This window comes from Portunus trituberculatus, chromosome 10 (assembly GCF_017591435.1).
Source record: "Portunus trituberculatus isolate SZX2019 chromosome 10, ASM1759143v1, whole genome shotgun sequence".
Taxonomy (NCBI): domain Eukaryota; kingdom Metazoa; phylum Arthropoda; class Malacostraca; order Decapoda; family Portunidae; genus Portunus; species Portunus trituberculatus.
Window position 1 is genome coordinate 6,962,097 of NC_059264.1, and position 21,555 is coordinate 6,983,651.

The 21,555-nt window shown below is 39.4% G+C and overlaps 1 protein-coding gene across 1 annotated transcript; it reads left to right on the forward strand.

The window, feature by feature from the left end:
• The first annotated feature begins 22 nt into the window (after positions 1 to 22).
• On the forward strand, positions 23 to 21,171 carry LOC123501892 (39S ribosomal protein L49, mitochondrial-like). The gene is made up of 5 exons (XM_045250945.1): positions 23 to 250; positions 10,137 to 10,218; positions 14,259 to 14,382; positions 16,904 to 17,655; positions 21,012 to 21,171. Exons 1-4 carry the CDS (start codon positions 89 to 91, stop codon positions 17,091 to 17,093), a joined length of 558 nt encoding a protein of 185 aa, XP_045106880.1. The 5' UTR covers positions 23 to 88; the 3' UTR covers positions 17,094 to 17,655; positions 21,012 to 21,171.
• The last annotated feature ends 384 nt before the right edge of the window (positions 21,172 to 21,555 follow it).

Sequence of the window (21,555 nt, forward strand, 5' to 3'; positions counted from 1 at the left end):
TATGTCATGAGAGAGAGAGAGAAGGGGATGGGTTGGAGGGGGGGTGAGACCCAATCCAAGTGACCCAACACACAGGACAGCCGTCAGCATGTCTGTGGGAGTGTGTTCTTTAGTAACCCTGCGGTATGTGTCAGGCTTGCGGTGTTTGAGGACAGCAGTGTCCCAGCGGCCTTTGCACACCTGTTCCGCAGCTCTGGGCATCGCCAAGCTCCCTGCAGGCAGCCACACAATACCGGACAGCAGGGCACAGGTGAGCTTGCCGGCTGTGGCAGACCGGCAAAGGTTGTTTGCTGTTACTTATTACTTGTTTCTTGTTTCCTTGGTCCCACCTCCGCCAAAGCACTCGCAGGACCCCCATTTTAGGACTGAGAACTATAAGGGTCAATGTAAAAAATTCTAAGTTTTGAGAAAAGCACATGAAATATTGTATCTTTTATTAAACATCAGGTAATTACAACAAACAAGCGCCAGTGTAGCTCCCCGGATGCATGGACGACATTGGGTATTATAGCTCTGATTGATTGATGAATTTCTAGTGTAGTGATTTTATGCTTACTTAGAGATGAAAGAAAACAGATAACCTCTTACAGATTTCTATGTACCACTAAAGCCTTCCAAACCCACTTTTAAAACCTTCAAGCCTCCCCAGCAGTTAAAAAGAGAGCAAAACAGATTATGGTCATCATATGAATTACAAACTGGGCCTGGGCTTTATGCTCGTGTGGCCCCGTTTCCATATCTACACTTATCCAATTTTTCTGTAAAACTATGCACACTCGTTGCTGACACCACTTCTTCACTCAAACCGTTCCACGTCTCAACACATCTTTGTGGGAAACTATATTTTTTAACATCTCTCAGACATCTTCTCTTTCTGAGCTTTTTACTATGCGATCTTGTGCTTCGAATGTCATATTCTTCTCTCAGGATCAGTTTCTCATTATCCACTTGGTCCATTCTGTTGATCAATTTATAAACTTGTATCAGATCCCTTCTCTCCCTTCTCTGTTCCAGGGTTGGTAGATCCATAGCCTTTAGTCTCTCATCATATGTCATCCCTTCAAATTCTGGAACCATTCTTTTAGCCATTACACACCGCGTAGTGTAGTGGTTAGTACACTTGGCTCACAACCAAGAAGGCTTGGGTTCGAGTCCCGGGTGTGGCGAGGCAAATGGGCATGCCTCTTATATGTAGCCCCTGTTCACCTAGCATCAAGTAGATACGGGATGTAACTCGAGGGGTTGTGGCCTTGCTTTCCTAGTGTGTGGAGTGCGATGTGGTGTCAGTCCTACTCGAAAATCGGTCTGAGCTCTGAGCTCGCTCTGTAATGGGGAAGGCTGGCTGGGTGACTAGCAGGCAACTGTGGTGATGAATTACACACACACACACACACACACACACAAACACACACACACACACACACACACACACACAACAACATCAAAAATAGAGAAAGTATTGAAAGTTTAGAAGTAAATGGAGTATACAGTGAAGATCCCAGGGAAATGGCAGAGGCTATGAATGGATGCTTTCGGAAGGTATTCACAAAGGAGACTGCTTTTGACAAACCACTGGTAATGGAACAGAAAGGGATTATGAAGGAGTTTCAAGTAACGGTGGAGGAGATCAAGAACATGATGGGGAGTTTAGAAGTGAGAAAAGCTGTGGGACCTGATGGGGTATCAGGATGGATTTTAAGAGAATGCAGGGAGCAATTGGCAGAAAAAGTTTGTGAAGTAATTGATGCCTCATTAAGGGAAGGCGTAGTGCCCCAAGACTGGAAAAGAGCTAACATTGTCCCAATCTATAAATCAGGTAACAAGAGAGACCCATTGAACTATAGACCAGTGTCACTTACAAGTGTGGTAGCTAAGATGTGTGAGAGGGTGGTGAAGACTAGATGGACAGACTTCTTGGAGAAAAATGACATACTTTGTGAGTGTCAATTTGGTTTTAGGAAAGGGCGTTCATGCACGACAAACCTGATATGTTACTATTCGAGGGTGATAGATGTAATACAGGAAAGAGATGGTTGGGCTGATGGAATATATCTGGATTTAAAAAAGGCCTTTGATAAGGTACCACACCAGAGACTGATCTGGAAACTTGAAATGGTAGGAGGAGTGCATGGCAGTTTACTAAAATGGATGGAAGACTTTTGGTAGGAAGAGAAATGAGAACAATAATTAAGGACAGACCATCAGAATGGGGATTGGTGGAGAGTGGAGTTCCACAGGGATCAGTGTTGGCACCAGTAATGTTCGCAGTCTACATAAATGACATGGTGGATGGGGTGTCCAGTTATGTGAGCCTATTTGCAGACGATGCAAAATTGTTACGAAAAGTGAGATGTGACAAAGATTGCGAACTACTCCAGGAAGACTTGGACAGAATATGGAAATGGAGCTGTACATGGCAAATGGAGTTCAACACGACAAAATGCAAGAAAATAGAGTTTGGCAAGAGTGAAAGAAGAATCAGGAGTATGTACAAGATAGGAAATGAAGACATAAAACCAGTCATGAAGAAAAAGACCTTGGGGTGACAATTACCAATGACCTATCGCCAGAGAGACATATAAACAAAATAATTGGAGAAGTATTGAACTTATTGAGGAACATAAGAGTGGCGTTCGTATATCTAGATGAAGAAATGATGAAGAAAATAATTACTGCAATGATAAGACCGAGGCTTGAATATGCAACAATACAGTGGGCTCGAACTTAAAGAAACACATAAGGAAACTAGAGAAAGTACAGAGGGCTGCAACGAAAATGGTGCCTGACTTAAGAGATTTGACTTATGAAGACAGACTGAAAAGAATGCAACTTCCAACCCTGGAAAACAGAAGAGAAAGGGAGACCTGATAGCAATATACAGAGTGATGATTGGCATGGAAAAATGGATAGGGAAGATCTGTGTATGTGGAATGGAAGAATGTCGAGAGGGCATGGGAAAAACTAAAATGGCCACTTATAGGAGAGATGTGAAAAATATAGCTTCCCTCATAGAAGGGTGGAAGCATGGAATAGTTTAGACGTGGAAGTGGTCACGCAAGGAATATTCATGATTTTAAGAAAAAGCTGGACATTAATAGATATGGAGACGGGACAACACGAGCATAGCTCTTTTCCGTATGTTACAATTAGGTAAATACAATTAGGTAAATACACACACACACACACACACACACACACACACACACACATGAAAGATTACTATGGAAGTTAGAGGAGAAGGGTGGCAAAGGAAGCACATTGAGATGGATGAAGAATTACTTAAGGGGGAGAGAAATAAGGACGATAGTTAAAGATATGAAGTCCAAGTGGAGAACAGCAGACAGCGGAGTGCCACAGGGGTCAGTATTGGCACCAATACTTTTTCTCGTATATATAAATGACATGCCAGAGGAGTGAACAGCTACATAAATCTGTTTATGGACGATGCGAAACTGTGCAAAGTCATTAAACAAAAGAGGATTGTGAAATACTACAGGAAGACTTAAACAAGATCTGGAAATGGAGCAAAAAATGGGAGATGGAATTCAATGTGGACAAAAGCCATGTCATGGAAATGGGAAAAAGTGAAAGACGACCAGTGGGAATCTATAAGATGGGAGATGGAGTAGAACTAGAAAAAGTAAAAAGGAAAAGGACTTGGGAGTGACAATGGAAGAAAATAATCAACCGGTTAGCCATATTGATAGAATTTTCAGAGACGTATAATTTGCTAAGGAATATTGGAGTAGCATTTCACTATATGGACAAGGAAATGATGAAGAAATTGATAAGTACTAAAATAAGACCTAGATTGGAATATGCAGGAGTTGTGTGGACTCATAAAAAGAAACACATAAGAAAATTAGAGAGACTACAACAAATGGCTACAAGAATGGTTCCAGAATTTAAAGGGATGGCATATGAGGAGAGACTAAAGGCAATGGATCTACCAAACTTGGAGCAGAGAAGAGAGAGAGGGGATCTGATACAAGTTTATAAATTGATTAACGGAATGGATGAAGTGGATAATGAGAAACTGATCCTGAGAGAAGAATATAACTTTAGAAGCACAAGATCACATAGTAAGAAACTAAGGAAGGGACGATGTCTGAGAGATGTTAAAAATTTAGTTTCCATAAAGATGTGTTGAGACTTGGAACAATTTGAGTGAGGAAGTGGTATCAGCAAAGAGTGTACATAGTTTTAAAGAAAAATTGGATAAGTGTAGATATGGAGACGGGACCACGAGCATAAAGCCCAGGCCCTGTAAAACTACAACTAGGTAAATACAACTAGGTAAATACACACACACAAGGTAGCTCAGTGGAAGACTGGACAACAGAGAGGATGATGGTGGAGATATTTGGGTGTGTCTCCTTTGTGTTCAAGCAGTGAGTAGACAGGATGTAAATCAAGAGTTGTGACCTTGTTTGTGTGTGGTGTGTGTGGTCTCAGGATGAAGATGGAAATAATGAGCTCTGAGCTCGTTGTGAAGTAATGTCTGGCTGTCTGAGATGACAGCAGATCAAACAGTGAAACACACATACATGACAACACACAAAAAATAGTCTCAGTAGAAGATGGGATGAGCTCTGTGTGTCTGTAATGGGGAAGATTGGCTGGGTGACCAGCAGGCGAAAGATGAATTACAAAAAAGTCTCAGTAGAAGATGGTCTATGAGGTCTGAGTAATAATGAAGATTGGCTTGAAGCAGGCAACTGAGGTGAATTACACACACAAACAAAAAAAAGATGAAGTCTCAGGCAGAATACTGAAAGAATGTAGGGAAGAACTAGCAAGTCAATATACAACATCATAAAATGCTCAATTGAAAATGGAACAGTGCCAGTGGAGTGGAAAAGAGCTGAGGTGGTTCCCATATATAAGAGCGGAAGGAAGGAAGAACCTTTAAATTACAGACCGGTATCACTAACTAGTGTAATATGCAAGATGTGTGAAAAAGTAATAAAGAAGCAATGGATTGAGTTTCTTGAAGACAACAAAATATTATCAAATAGCCAATTTGGTTTTAGAAAAGGTCGGTCATGTGTAACAAATTTATTGAGTTTCTACTCTAGAATAGTTGATAAAGTACAAGAGAGAGAGGGATGGGTTGACTATTTATTTATATCTAAAAAAGGCGTTTGATAGAGTGCCACATGAAAGATTACTATGGAAGTTGGAGGAGAAGGGTGGCTTAAAAGGAAGCACACTGAGATGGATGAAGAATTACTTAAGGGGGAGAGAAATAAGGACGATAGTTAAAGATATGAAGTCAAGTGGAGAAAGTAGACAGCGGAGTGCCACAGGGTCAGTATTGGCACCAATACTTTTCTGATATATAAATGACATGCCAGAGGAAGTGAACAGCTACATAAATCTGTTTGGACGATGCGAAACTGTGCAGAGTCATTAAACAAAAAGAGGATTGTGAAATACTACAGGAAGACTTAAACAAGATCTGGAAATGGAGCAAAAAATGGGAGATGGAATTCAATGTGGACAAAAGCCATGTCATGGAAATGGGAAAAAGTGAAAGACGACCAGTGGGAATCTATAAGATGGGAGATGGAGTAGAACTAGAAAAAGTAAAAAAGGAAAAGGACTTGGGAGTGACAATGGAAGAAAATAATCAACCAGTAAGCCATATTGATAGAATTTTCAGAGACGTATAATTTGCTAAGGAATATTGGAGTAGCATTTCACTATATGGACAAGGAAATGATGAAGAAATTGATAAGTACTAAAATAAGACCTAGATTGGAATATGCAGGAGTTGTGTGGACTCCCCATAAAAGAAACACATAAGAAAATTAGAGACTACAAAAAATGGCTACAAGAATGGTTCCAGAATTTAAAGGGATGACATATGAGGAGAGACTAAAGGCTATGGATCTACCAACCTTGGAGCAGAGAAGAGAGAGAGGGGATCTGATACAAGTTTATAAATTGATTAACGGAATGGATGAAGTGGATAATGAGAAACTGATCCTGAGAGAAGAATATGACTAGAAGCACAAGATCGCATAGTAAGAAACTAAGGAAGGGACGATGTCTGAGAGATGTTAAAAAATTTAGTTTCCCACAAAGATGTGTTGAGACTTGGAACAGTTTGAGTGAGGAAGTGGTGTCAACAAAGAGTGTACATAGTTTTAAAGAAAAATTGGATAAGTGTAGATATGGAGACGGGACCACACGAGCATAAAGCCCAGGCCCTGTAAAACTACAACTAGGTAAATACACACACACACACACACACACACACACACAGGTTCATAACCCAGAAAAGTACAGCAAGAAAGGACTAAAGAAACTTACATATGAGCGAAATGTAATGTATTCCAACATAAATGGAGTGATATCGGGGATTTTAGAACTCAACGATTACTTGAGGGACAAGAACCCAGATATTGTGGGTCTTACTGAAACAAAACTGAGAGAGGGAGAAGACCTGATGAAGGTTGGAGAAGGGAAATATAACGTTTGGAAAAGAAATAGAGTAGGTAAGATGGGAGGAGGAGTGATGTTGCTGGTTAAAAAGATATAAAGGTGGATCAAGTGAAAAAGGTATGGGAAAGGCAGAAGTGCTAAAGATCAGAGCAGAAACTAATGAAGGAAAAAGAGGCACTACATAGTGGTGTACGTACCACCTAAGACAAATGCATGGTCAGTACAGGAATATGAAGAAATGATAAGTGATACAGGAACATGTCTGGAAGAAATGTTGGGTGGCTGTGAACGAACTATAATGATGGGAGATTTTAATTGTAAAGAGGTGTGTTGGGAGGACTGGTCAATGGAAGGATCAGAGACAACATGGGAAATACACTATTGACACTGGCAATGGAAAATGTGTTAACTCAGTGGGTCAAAGAAGATACTAGGTTTGGAGGAGAGGGAGCATCGTCAAGACTGGACTTGGTCTTTAGTACAGAGCCAATGGTCATTGAGGAGATGAGGGTGGAGTGCCCTTTAGCAAAGAGTGATCATGCAGTTTTGGAGTTCAAGGTGATAGACGAAGAGAAATCTAGAAGAAATGAAGAATATAAAGTGGGAAGATGGAATTATGCCAAGACAGATTTTGGAAACCTAAAGAAATTCTTTCAAGAGACAAATTGGATGAAATTCAAGAGTGCTAAGGAGCAAATGAAAAGTGGAAGGAATTTATAAAATATACAAAGAAGGTGAGAAAAATTTGTACCAATAAGACAACATAGAGAAGTTGGAAAGCAGGACTGGTTTAACGATAGATGTGAAAAGGCTAGAACAAGAAAAGAGGATGCATGGAAGAGGTGGAGAAGGAAAAGACGGATTAAGCAGTGGGAAAGTTACAAAAGAGCAAGAAATGAATATGTGTTGATTAGAAGAGAAGAAAGAAAGAAACAAGAAAAGGATATAATTGATAAATGTAAAGACCAACCAAGGCTTTTTACAGACATGTGAACAACAACATCAAAAATAGAGAAAGTATTGAAAGTTTAGAAGTAAATGGAGTATACAGTGAAGATCCCAGGAAATGGCAGAGGCTATGAATGGATGCTTTCGGAAGGTATTCACAAAGGAGACTGCTTTTGACAAACCACTGGTAATGGAACAGAAAGGGATTATGAAGGAGTTTCAAGTAACTGTGGAGGAGATCAAGAACATGATGGGGAGTTTAGAAGTGAGAAAAGCTGTGGGACCTGATGGGGTATCAGGATGGATTTTAAGAGAATGCAGGAGCAATTGGCAGAAAAAGTTTGTGAAGTAATTGATGCCTCATTAAGGGAAGGTGTAGTGCCCCAAGACTGGAAAAGAGCTAACATTGTCCCAATCTATAAATCAGGTAACAAGAGAGACCCATTGAACTATAGACCAGTGTCACTTACAAGTGTGGTAGCTAAGATGTGTGAGAGGGTGGTGAAGACTAGATGGACAGACTTCTTGGAGAAAAATGACATACTTTGTGAGTGTCAATTTGGTTTTAGAAAGGGCGTTCATGCACGACAAACCTGATATGTTACTATTCGAGGGTGATAGATGTAATACAGGAAAGAGATGGTTGGGCTGATGGAATATATCTGGATTTAAAAAAGGCCTTTGATAAGGTACCACACCAGAGACTGATCTGGAAACTTGAAATGGTAGGAGGAGTGCATGGCAGTTTACTAAAATGGATGGAAGACTTTTGGTAGGAAGAGAAATGAGAACAATAATTAAGGACAGACCATCAGAATGGGGATTGGTGGAGAGTGGAGTTCCACAGGGATCAGTGTTGGCACCAGTAATGTTCGCAGTCTACATAAATGACATGGTGGATGGGGTGTCCAGTTATGTGAGCCTATTTGCAGACGATGCAAAATTGTTAAGAAAAGTGAGATGTGACAAAGATTGCGAACTACTCCAGGAAGACTTGGACAGAATATGGAAATGGAGCTGTACATGGCAAATGGAGTTCAACACGACAAAATGCAAGAAAATAGAGTTTGGCAAGAGTGAAAGAAGAATCAGGAGTATGTACAAGATAGGAAATGAAGACATAAAACCAGTCATGAAGAAAAAGACCTTGGGGTGACAATTACCAATGACCTATCGCCAGAGAGACATATAAACAAAATAATTGGAGAAGTATTGAACTTATTGAGGAACATAAGAGTGGCGTTCGTATATCTAGATGAAGAAATGATGAAGAAAATAATTACTGCAATGATAAGACCGAGGCTTGAATATGCAACAATACAGTGGGCTCGAACTTAAAGAAACACATAAGGAAACTAGAGAAAGTACAGAGGGCTGCAACAAAATGGTGCCTGACTTAAGAGATTTGACTTATGAAGACAGACTGAAAAGAATGCAACTTCCAACCCTGGAAAACAGAAGAGAAAGGGGAGACCTGATAGCAATATACAGAGTGATGATTGGCATGGAAAAATGGATAGGGAAGATCTGTGTATGTGGAATGGAAGAATGTCGAGAGGGCATGGGAAAAAACTAAAATGGCCACTTATAGGAGAGATGTGAAAAATATAGCTTCCCTCATAGAAGGGTGGAAGCATGGAATAGTTTAGACGTGGAAGTGGTCAACGCAAGGAATATTCATGATTTTAAGAAAAAGCTGGACATTAATAGATATGGAGACGGGACAACACGAGCATAGCTCTTTTCCCGTATGTTACAATTAGGTAAATACAATTAGGTAAATACACACACACACACACACACACACACACACACACACACACACACACACACACACACACACACACACACACACACACACACACACACACACACACACACACACACACATACATACACACAGTTTCCCATTCTGGATAGGAAACAGATACACATGAAACTTTTTGGGAAACTTTTGAAACATTTCCTAGTGTGGACAGATTTTTAAAAGTCAGGTGAAGGTATTGTCTTGCTGACTAACATGCTAACAGAACACACATTCTTTATAAGGGTGTTGCAGATTTGTATTGTATTTCTATTTGTATTGCTTTTTGACAAACTTGTTCTTTCTTGAAACTATTTGATACATGGTGAGGTGTTGGGCAACCACCATTATATCCACGGGGATTGGTGTGGCGGTGAGTGATGTCTCCAGAACCTGAATGACGTGTCAACAGCCAGGCTGATGTGGCTATGAGTGTGTCTGTTAGTGTGTGGTGCCTTGTCTGGGCCACCTTATGGTGTAGTATTTTATTTTATTTTTGTCTTGGTCTACAGTGCCTGTAAGTAACTTGAAGAGTATTGGAAGCGCCATTCAGCTTCCACCCATTAGTGGCGCAGGCAATTTTATTTATAGTGGCAGCCATATTAGGGCCCATATCACCACCCAAGTGCATCTTAGGTTAACCACCTAGAACCTGAGTATCATGGTGACATGTAGATAACTTTAACCACTCAACAAATGGCTTAGTTTTAAGGCAGTACGTGGTGGGATTTGAACCTACACTTGAATGTCTGCCCAATCCCACGCTCACCACCTTATCCACTACGCCACCACCTCCCTGATAGATGGACAGATGTATATGCAAGTTTATTATGTTCAGAACAGAGCTGTTGTAATGAGCTTAAAGTAGGAATTTAAATGGTCATCCCTAACCTTGCCATTTGTACACCTATTGATTGCAGTGTTTGTATTGCAGGTGGAGACCTCGACAGTGGAGTGGCACTATGTGGAGCGGCTGTTCCCTCAAAAGTCCATCCCTAAACCCACTGTTTCCCCAGGTATGTGTATGTGTGTGTGTGTGTATTTACCTAGTTGTAGTTTTACAGGGCCTGGGCTTTATGCTCGTGTGGCCCCGTCTCCATATCTACACTTATCCAATCTTACTTTAAAAGTATGCACACTCATTGCAGACAATACTTCTTCATTTAAACTGTTCCACGTCTCAATACATCTTTGCAGGAAACTATATTTTTTAACATCTCTCAGACATCTTCCTTTTCTCAGCTTTTTACTATGCGATCTTGTGCTTCAAATGTCATATTCTTCTCTCAGGATCAGTTTCTCATTATCCACTTGGTCCATTCCATTGATCAATTTATAAACTTGTATCAGATCTCCTCTCTCCCTTCTTTGTTCCAGGGTTGGTAGATCCATAACCTTTAGTCTCTCCTCATATGTCATCCCTTCAAATTCTGGAACCATTCTTGTAGCCATTTTTTGTAGTCTCTCCAACTTCCTTATGTGTTTCTTTTTATGAGGGGTCCACACTACTCCTGCATATTCCAATCTGGGTCTTATTATAGTACTTGTCAATTTCTTCATCATTTCTTTGTCCATGTAATGAAATGCTACTCCAATATTTCTTAGCAAATTATGTTTCTCTAAAAATTCTATCAATATGGCTTACTGGTTGATTGTTTTCTTCCATCGTCACTCCTAAGTCCTTTTCCTTTTTACTTTCTCCAGTCTACTCCATCTCCCATCTTATAGATTCCCACAGGTCGTCTTCCACTCTTTCCCATTTCCATGACATGGCTTTTGTTCACATTGAATTCCACTTACCACTTTTTACTCCATTCCCAGATCTTATTTAGGTTTTCTTGCAGTATTTCACAATCCTCTTTTTGCTGTGTGTGTGTGTGTATTTACCTAGTTGTAGTTTTTACAGGTCCTGGGCTTCCCACTGGTCATCATTCACTTTTTCCCATTTCCATGACATGGCTTTTGTCCACATTGAATTCAATCTCCCATTTTTTACTTCATTTCCAGATCTTGTTTAATTCTTCCTGCAGTATTTCACAATCCTCTTTGTTTTATGACTCTACACAGTTTCGCATCATCCGCAAACAGATTTATGTAGTTGCTCACTCCCTCTGGCATGTCGTTTATATATATGAGAAAAGTATTGGCGCCAATACTGACCCCTGTGGCACTCCGCTTTCTACTGCTCTCCACTTGGACTTCATATCTTTAACTATCGTCCTTATTTCTCTCCCCCTCAAATAACTTTCCATCCATCTCAATGTGCTTCCTTTTAAGCCACCCTTCTCCTCTAACTTCCATAGTAATCTTTCATGTGGCACTTTATCAAACGCCTTTTTTAAATCTAAATAAATACAGTCAATCCATCCCTCTCTCTCTTGTACTTTATCAACTATTCTAGAGTAGAAACTCAATAAATTTGTTACACATGACCGACCTTTTCTAAAACCAAATTGGCTATTTGATAATAATTTGTTGTCTTCAAGAAACTCAATCCATTGTTTCTTTATTATTCTTTCACACATCTTGCATATTACACTAGTTAGTGATACCGGTCTGTAATTTAAAGGTTCTTCCTTCCTTCCGCTCTTATATATGGGAACCACCTCAGCTCTTTTCCATTCTACTGGTACTGTTCCATTTTCTATTGAGCATTTTATGATGTATATAGGACTTGCTAGTTCTTCTCTACATTCTTTTAATATTCTGCCTGAGACTTCATCCGGTCCCATTGCCTTCTCCTCATCTAATTCCGTCATCAACTCTTTTATTTCAAGCTTGGTTACTTTAATCTCTTTCATATGGACAGTCTCTCTATTACCCTGTGGTCTTTCAAATTTGGATTCCTTAGTAAAGACCTATGACCTTAGTAAAGACCTCCCCAAACTCCACTTGATTTACCACCATCTCTTTCCTTAACATCATCATGACTCCTCCTCCTCCTTTACCCACTCTGTCTTTCCTCCATATATTATACCTTTTATCTATGTCTATTTTTATTGCCTCATTTAACTTTGTTTCCACCAGGCGTACAATATCTTGTTCTTCTTTCTTTATGTAATCTCTTAATTCTAATTTACTTGATAAAACCCCATCTATGTTCGTAAACATCATTTTTAATCTCTTGTTCTTATAATTTTTAGTTAAGCCCCGTCCAGACGTGGCCACCGTGCAAACACTGTTACCAGATATCATACTGCTTCAACTGTTCTGATGGTGGGAGCGAACATGACGTCAGAAGCGAGAAAACCACGGGCAGACATCCAAGTGCTCTTGCCTGTGGTCGAAGTAATGCCTGCTGGTGTGATGGTTGGCACTCGTATAGTATAGAATAGTATAGAGAGCGTGCCAACCATGTTGCAAAACCCTGCTAAACAAGCGAGGAATATACGATCAACGGGTTGTGCCCGGCGAGCAACTGCCCCTAGTGTGGACACAAGAAGTTCGCCCGCCAGTCTTTGCCTGGTGAATGGAGTAGGAACTGGAACACATCTGGTAGCACTGTTTGTTGCCAGATGTGTTTCCTTCATTTCTGTGCTTATGACGTCATTCTGCTGCTTAATATGATATGGTAACACTGTTTGCACGGCGGGCAACTGCCCCTCGTCTGGACAGGCCTTAAAACTTGCTCCATTTTTTCTCTTCCTTCTCTTTTATATACCATTTCCTTATCCTGTCTCTTATAATTCTCCAGAAAAATGCCTTCTTCTCCTCCTCTGACCTTTCATTATTTTTTTCCCTTGCTTCTGCCACCAGTTCGTTGTGTCTTCCTTTCCTCCTCGTTTCTATTTTTCTTTATATATATATATATATATATATATATATATATATATATATATATATATATATATATATATATATATATATATATATATATATCTTTGCTATCTTCTGTTTCTCTGAGTTTTATTTTCCTAATTAGTATTTCTTCTGTTGCTGCTTGTGATTTTAGTAGTATCTTAATTGGTCTCACTGTTCCTTCTTGATATGGACCCATTCTATGGATTTCTTCTACTTCCTCTTCTAAGTTCTGTCTATCCTCGTCATTTGGATGTTTTAGTAGGTCTTTTACTGATTTCATTTCGTCCTTTTCCCTTCGTGTGTGTGTGTGTGTGTGTGTGTGTGTGTGTGTGTGTGTGTGTGTGTAATTCACCACCTCAGTCGTCTGCTGGTCACCCAGCCAGCCTTTTCCATTACAGAGCGAGCTCAGAGCTCATAGACCAATCTTCGGGTAGGACTGAAACCACAACACACTCCACATACCAGGAAAGCGAGGCCACAAACCCTCGAGTTACATCCTGTACCTATTTACTGCTAGGTGAACAGGGGCTACACATTCAGAGGCTTGCCCATTTGCCTCGCTGCTTTGTGTGTGTATTTACCTAGTTATATTTACCTAGTTGTAGTTTTACAGGGCCTGGGCTTTATGCTCGTGTGGCCCCCTCTCCATATCTACACTTATCCAATCTTACTTTAAAAGTATGCACACTCGTTGCAGACACTACTTCTTCATGTAAACTGTTCCAAGTCTCAATACATCTTTGTGGGAAACTATATTTTTTTAACATCTCTCAGACATCTTCCCTCTCTCAACTTTTTTTACTATGCGATCTTGTGCTTCGAATGTGTGTGCGTGCATGCGTACTTACCATGATTGAGTGAAGCTTATTTTATACCAGATATTTTATGCTTTCCCTAAAAGGTGTGTGTGTGTGTGTGTGTGTGTGTGTGTGTGTGTGTGTGTGTGTGTGTGTGTGTGTATGTATTTCTTTGAGGTGTTTCTGTGTGTCTGTTTGTGCACCTCTCTTTTTCTTTTACTATTATATTACAGTATATGTTCACTGTATCTCATCCAGCCTCTATCCAAGTCATCTTTATTTAACCTCCATTAATTTCACACAACCTTGACCCAATTCCTTCTATACATGTCCCACATAACCCCAAATTTACCACCACATCATCTGCCAACTCCACCTCGCTCAGCCTCTCGAACACTTCTGCCCACCACTCGTGCCATGCCATCCCTCCACTTGACTCACCTCTCTCACTGCTGCAGGTGAGGTGACGCCTTCTGGATGGGTGGCACCGTCTGCCAAACCTGGAGACCATCCTTACTTCATCCGCCGCAGCCAAAGCCACATGCTTCCTGTCTACCTCCATAATGTGCCCCACATGTCCAAGTAAGTGCCAGTGCCTCCTCCTCCTCATTACCTTATTTTGTTATCTTGTCTCATTTTTTGTCATTATCTTTGCCTCCATTACTGTTTTTGTATTTTTTTTTTTTTTTTTTTTTTGTCAATGACCTTGTTTTCTTCATTACTGTTTTTGTGTTGTGTTGTCTTTTTTTTTATTTTGTCATTGTCCTTGTTCTTATCATCATTTTGTTTTGGTTTCATTTGCCATTATGTTCATTATCATTACAGTTTTATTCTGCCTAATTTTCATTATCTTAGTCTTCATTATTGTTGTTTTTGTTATCCTATTTTCTTTATCATCATTATCATTATTTTTTGTTATTCTGCTTATTTTTTTTGACACCACATTTATTTTCTATTTTTAATTTATTTAGAAACCTCACTTAAACTCGCCATTCTCATGAAGAATAAAAAGAAAAAATAAGAAAGAACATTACATTGATACTTACTGGCATGATTTTAAGCAGTGCCCTGTAAGTCTTTAGGAGCAGCCTGGTGTGGTTCAGTTTGTCTCAGCTTCAGTAAACTATAACATTTTTATTACCCCTTTTGTAGTGTTGGATGATGATCCCTTCTCTGCTGCTCACCCTTACCATGTCTTCCTCACAGAGCCTTCAGGTCTTTGGTCTTTCCTCTGGACTCTTGGCCTATTTATTTATTTTATATATATATATATATATATATATATATATATATATATATATATATATATATATATATATATATATATATATATATATATATATATACACACACACACATACACAGGCAACCCCGCTTAACGAAGGTGTATGTTCCTAAAAAACTCTTCGTTAAGCGAACGAATTATAACAAGTTTAACCCCTGACGAGCTTCCATTGAGAGTAAACAAAGCGAGAGTGCATCATAGTACAGTAAAAGGTTTAATGAAAGTAAAAATTATGAAGTTAAACATTTAACCAGTTTAATTTAAGACTAAGTCATTATAATGTACACTAATGTATGTATGTAAGTAACTTTATAATGTTGATGATCTTAAATTTATGAAGGGAGGGAGAGTGGAGTGGGAAATACACTAGCTGGCAACCTGTGTAATGTTAACAAAGGGCGCATCATTGTATCACATACAAAACTTATGTACCACATTTCCACCAGGCTTTCCATATTATTCATTGCAGAGTCACGAGTTCAGGTGGTTCTTTTAGCTTGCAAGGAAGATACGGTCTCATCTGCCTTCTTAATAGAGCCTGCTCACTTGAAAATGGTAGACAGTAGATGGAATCAAGCCAGGGTGGGAAGCAATGCTATTAGTTTTCTTGCCTCTCTCATGTCTGTGAATAATATCCAGCTTCACTTCGAGAGTAAGAGACTTCTTGGTCTTCTTAGCAACGCTAGGCGACATTGCAGGGCGTTTTGGTGGAATGTAGAGCGAAGGAAAATGAGCTGCTGCTGACACTGTTATTGTTTTGAATTAGGGGGAGTGAGTGGTGCATGTTTTGTCCACGAGAGGCGCTGGTGTATTCAAAAGCCTGTCGGCTTGCGTGATATGGTGGGACTTTCAAACTTGGAAAAAATTACCTGGATAAAATTTTGTTAAAGCGAGTTTGGTGTTTGTTAAACAAGCAGATGGTAGTAAAAGGAAACCTTCGTTGTAGCGAAATTTCGTTGTGTGAACCTTCGTTAAGCGGGGGTTGCATATATATATATATATATATATATATATATATATATATATATATATATATATATATATATATATATATATATATATATATATATATATATATATATATATATATATATATATATATATATATATATATATATACAGCATGTGGGCTTTTCACGGTAATTTATGGGCTAAAGGGGATACTTTTTGGGATACCTCCTTTCTCAAAGCCCACCCACTAGGAAACCATTGCCCTGAGTGAGGAAGCCCAACCTACACTTGGACCGTGAACAGGATTCGAACCCGTGTGCTTGGAGACCCCTCGGACCCCAAAGCACGCATGGTTCCACTGTACCATGGAGGCCCATCTTTAAATTTTATTTCCCAGGTCTTCCTCTCAGAGTGTTTAAGTTTTCCCTCTGGTCTCTTAGCCTAACCTTATTTTCTTTAAGGGGATCATCTAAGGGGTATTTTTGGACAAATATTTTAGAAATCTGAGCTATACGTTTTCTTCGCTCAGCGTGGCCGGGATAGTCTAAATTGTCAAATGGTAAGGTTTGTTTTGGTAAAATTAAATCCCCTACGGCCAAGAAGCCATCTTTAATGTTCCTCTTGCCATGTCTTTCTCACATAGTCTTTAGGTCTTCCATCTGCCTAATCTAATCTTCTCTAATTTTCATCCTTCTCATGTTTTCCTCACAAATCTCCAGGTCTTCCCTCTGGTCTCTTAATCTAATTTTCACTGATGCTCATCCTTCTTACATTTTCCTCCACACACTGACCTTTCACTGTCTCCATATTTCTTTATGTGCTAAGTTCACTGTGACATTTTGTCGTCACTGTCCTATCTGCTTCCAGGTACCGAACATTTGTGCACCATGTTGAAGGAGACATATTTGCCCTTCTGGAGGAGCTGCAGGAGTACCTTAAGGACCGAAAGCACACCAGGATCCTGAACATGAGAGCACATGAACCCCACCAGAAGATAGAGATTAAGGGACAGTATGTGGCAGAAGTGAGGGAGTTCTTGCTGAAGAAAGGATTTTAAGAGCTGAGGGATACTCTCTCCCTCTCTTTCTCTGTATTTCTCTTTCTGCCGTACTTGATTTTTTTACTTTCTATAAGATACCAGTCTTGTTCTTTCTTTTCTTTCTTCCTCTCATCATGTCTCCTTTGTTTTTCCATTTCTTATTTTTTCCCTTCCATCTCCTTTGTTTTTCCATTTCTTATTTTCTTTCCCTTCCTCCTCCATTTATTTCCTCCTATTGTCTTCTTTATTTTCCTTCATTCTTACATTTATTTGTTTTATGCTAATTTTTATCTGAATTTCTTAAGTTTCCTGTCTATTTTTCTTTTCCTTCTTTTTTTTTCTTCTCTTTTGAAGGTTCTTGTCTTTCATTCCTCCTACTCTCTCTGTTTTATCTTGGTATTATTTGATCTCATTCTGCTTATACTTTCCTTTACCTTTGCCTTTTATTCTTTTATTTCTCTGTTACTCCATCATCTCTCTCTTCCTTGGTCTTCTGACTGCTGCTCTGGTCCTTCCTCTTCCATCATTTCATCTACCACAGCCCACCAGCACCACTACTTCCATTAATGTGCTTTACGAGGTAAGCCAATGATAGTCATTTCTTGTTTGTTTATTTTATCTAGTTGTTTAGAGGGAGAAAACCATATCTACACTTGAGGCATCTTGATGTGATTGAGGTGTTATGTGTCACCAACCTGCATGCCTTTTATTATTTTGCCAAGTCGCAAAAGAAATGTTATCAACATACACGGTTCTCATGTTTTTTTTTTTAATTTTATAACCAACATTGTTTGTATTACACCTGGTTGGAGAAAGGTGTGTGTGCCTCTCCTCTCCATTTCCACAGCTGAGCATAAATATACATTCCCATGTGTTAAGCTGGATTTTCCAGTTACAGTATGCTGCCTGGTCTTCAAATTTAACTTTTTCACTGCTGTCTGGCTTCTTTTTTTGTCACTAATCACTCTGAGACCATCCTGTTTTATAACCATCACCACACATTGCTCCATATGGGAAATGTAAAATCTTTTTTTTAAGGTTTCTTGTACCGGCTTATAAGGAGTTCAGATCTTGTTACATGAATTATTGCATAACAGTGAAAGAGTCTTGCCTTTTTACAATGTGAGGCATCCTTCCACAAACAGGATGGGGGAATGGCATTCTGAGATAAGTGGTTGGAACTCTTGGCTCACAAACAAGAACCAGTTGGGGGAAAAAAAAATATTACAGGATGACAGTCAAGGGAACAAAGAACAAAATCTTTTGTTTCTCTGAAATGCTCTCCCAAGGCTTGGCAATGTGTTGTAACTTGTTTTTTTGTCAATATGCTGGTGTATTCTTTGGTACTTATCTTAATTTGTAGTATTTACCCACTTTAGCTTAATTGTGTGTGTCTCAGACTAGAAACATATTTGTAAGTCACAGCTGCAGAGGGGCAAGGCTGGCACTTACTCCAAGCAGGCATAATGCAAACTGATTTGTCAATTAGAGCAACAGGCAAGAACCTTGTGTGTTGCTGTATTTATTTATTTATTTTATGCAAGAGGGGAGACTGGCCAAGGGCAACAAAAAATGGGAAAAAAAGGCCCACTGAATTGCCAGTTCCCTTAATAACTTTGAGTTCTTAATCTTAAAGTATGGGACAAATGTTTTGATACCTCCCTCTTAATGGAAATCAGGTCATAGGAAGATGGAAATACAGAAGCAGGCAGGGAGCTCCAGAGTTTACTAGAGGAAGGTATGAATGATTGTGAGTAATGGTTAACTCTTGTATTAGAGAGTTGGAAAGAATAGGGATTAGAGGAAAAACAAAGTCTTGTGCAGCAAGGCAGCAGGAGGGGGAGAGGCATGCAGTTAACAAGATGAGTAGAGCAGTTAGCATGAAAATAGCGATAAAAGATAGCAAGGGATGCAACATTCCAGCTGTGAGAAAGAAACTGAAGACAGTCATCCTGTGAAAGAGAATTGATGAGACGAAAAGCTTTTGACCTTTTGACCACCCTATCTAAAAATTGTGTGAGTGGAACCCTCCAAACATGTGAAGATTACTCCATACAGAGTAAGCAGTTGGAGGGGTGAGAAAAACTGGAGGAGACGCCTCAGAACACCAAACTTCATAGAAGCTGTTTTGGCAAGAGATGAGATGTGAAGTTTAGAAGATGGGGACAGCTGAGTGTCATTGAAGAAGAGGGAATAGTTGTCAGAAAGGTTGTGTCGAGTTGATAGATGAAGGAATTGAGTTTTTGAGGCATTGAACACTACAAAGTTTTCTTTACCCCAATCAGAAATCTTAGAAAAGTCAGAAGTCAGGCATTCTGTGGCATCCCTGCGTAACCTGTTGGACTTTCTGAAGGGTTGGTTGTCTCATCAACGTAAGAGTGGATAGGGCAAGAAGTTTGGTTAATATCATTAATGAATAATAGAAAGAGTGGGTGACAGGACAAAACCCTGAGGAACACCACTGTTAATAGATTTAGGAGAAGAACAGTGGCTGTCTACCACAGCAGCAATAGAATAGTCAGAAAGAAAAAAAGTTGCAGAGAGAAGGATAGAAACTGTAGGATGGCAGTCTTGAAATCAAAATTCTGTGCCAAATCCTATGAAAAGCTTTTGACATGTCTAACGTGACAGCAAAACTTTCACCGAAATCTCTAAAAGAGGATGTCCAGGACTCAGTAAGGAAAGCCAGAAGATCATCAGTAGAGTGAACTTGACAGAAGCTGATCAGGTAGAAGATTGTGAAGTGAAAGATGTTTGAGAATCTTCTTTTTGAGGATAGATTAAAAAACTTTAGACAAGCAAGAGATTAGAGCTATAGGATGCTAGTTTGAGGGATTAGAATGGTCACCTGTTTTAGGAATAGGCTGAATGTAGGCAAACTTACAGCAAGAAGGAAAGGTAGAAGTCAATGGATATAGTTGAAAGAGTTTGGCCAGGCAAGGTGCAAGCACGGAAGCACAGTTTTGAGAACAGTATGAGGGACCCCATCAGGTCCATAAGCCTTCCGAGGGTTTAGGCCAGCAAGGGCATGGAAAACATCATTACGAAGAACTTTAATTGTAGGCATAAAATAGTCAGAGGGAGGAAGAGAAGGAGGGACAAACCCAGAATCATCCAAGGTGGAATTGTTAGCAAAGGTTTGAGAGAAAAGTTCAGCTTTAGAGACAGATGAGATGGCAGTGGTGCCATCAGAATGGAGATGTTTTTGGCCAGATGCCAGAAGTCTTGAAAATTTTTCTAGACTGTTTATGAAGGAGTGTTTGGCAAGTTGAAGAACAGATTTGGCATGATTCCAGGCAGAAATAAAAAGTGCATGAGATTTAGGAGATGGAAGGCTCAAGTACCTTTTGTGGGCAACCTCTCTATCATGTATAGCATGAGAACAGACTGTGTTAAATCAAGGTTTAGAAGGTTTAGATTGAGAAAGAGTGTAGGGTGTTTCTGTGGTGAGACATGGCATGTTAATAGGCTTGCTGATTGGCAACATGCTACAAGTGGTAAGAACAAAGAACCAAACAATACAATGACAGTGACTTATTATTTACCAAATGAACTTGCTTCTATCCTTTTCTATATTGCATTTTAAATTTTAGTTACTATGTCTTATGTTTTTGCTTTATCTTTGTCTTCATCACCCCCTTGTTTTATTAACAACATTATGTAACATACTGTTAGTCTGTTGGTGGGGAGGAGGGGGGAGTAAAAAGAAGAAAGAACAAATAGGATGTGGTTCAGTAGAAATGCTGTTAGGTAGGAGAAAGGAGTGATGGTGGTAAAGGATGGAAAATTTGGTTATGGAAAGATGGATGAAAATTGACAGGTTTGGTTTTTTGACATCCATTGTAAAAAGTAATGATACTAAAATTAAATGGCATTAATAGTATAATCATCATCTCTTTGTAGCCATTCTAATAGCCATTCTAACAACACTTGCAGGAGACAGGAGGGGCAAAAGGAGAATCACCACCAGAATTGTCACCGTCAGTCTCCTTCACCAAAAGGAGAATCACCACCAGAATTGTCAACGTCAGTCTCCTTCACCTTGTCACTGGCAAGTGTGATGACTTCTTTACCACTAAATATTCACAGAACTAAAGACTCCCTACCATTTTCTTTTATACATATTTTTTGTACTTAAGATAATGTAATTATGTACTCGTGTGTGTGTGTGTGTGTGTGTATATATATATATATATATATATATATATATATATATATATATATATATATATATATATATATATATACTACCTAAAAATACTGTAATGGTGTATTCCTTCACTATCACAGTTCATTCATAGATACAAGAAGCTAATTATATCATTGGCACACAATATCTAGATCGTTGAAATTAGTGCTCTTTGTAACATTCGGCGAGTGCACTGAAGGACTCACTCGGGCAGATGGTGCTACAGGAGAACCATGAGCAGGCTCCCTTGCCTCCTTCTCAGGGCCAAGTACTGCACCGCAGTCCTCCACC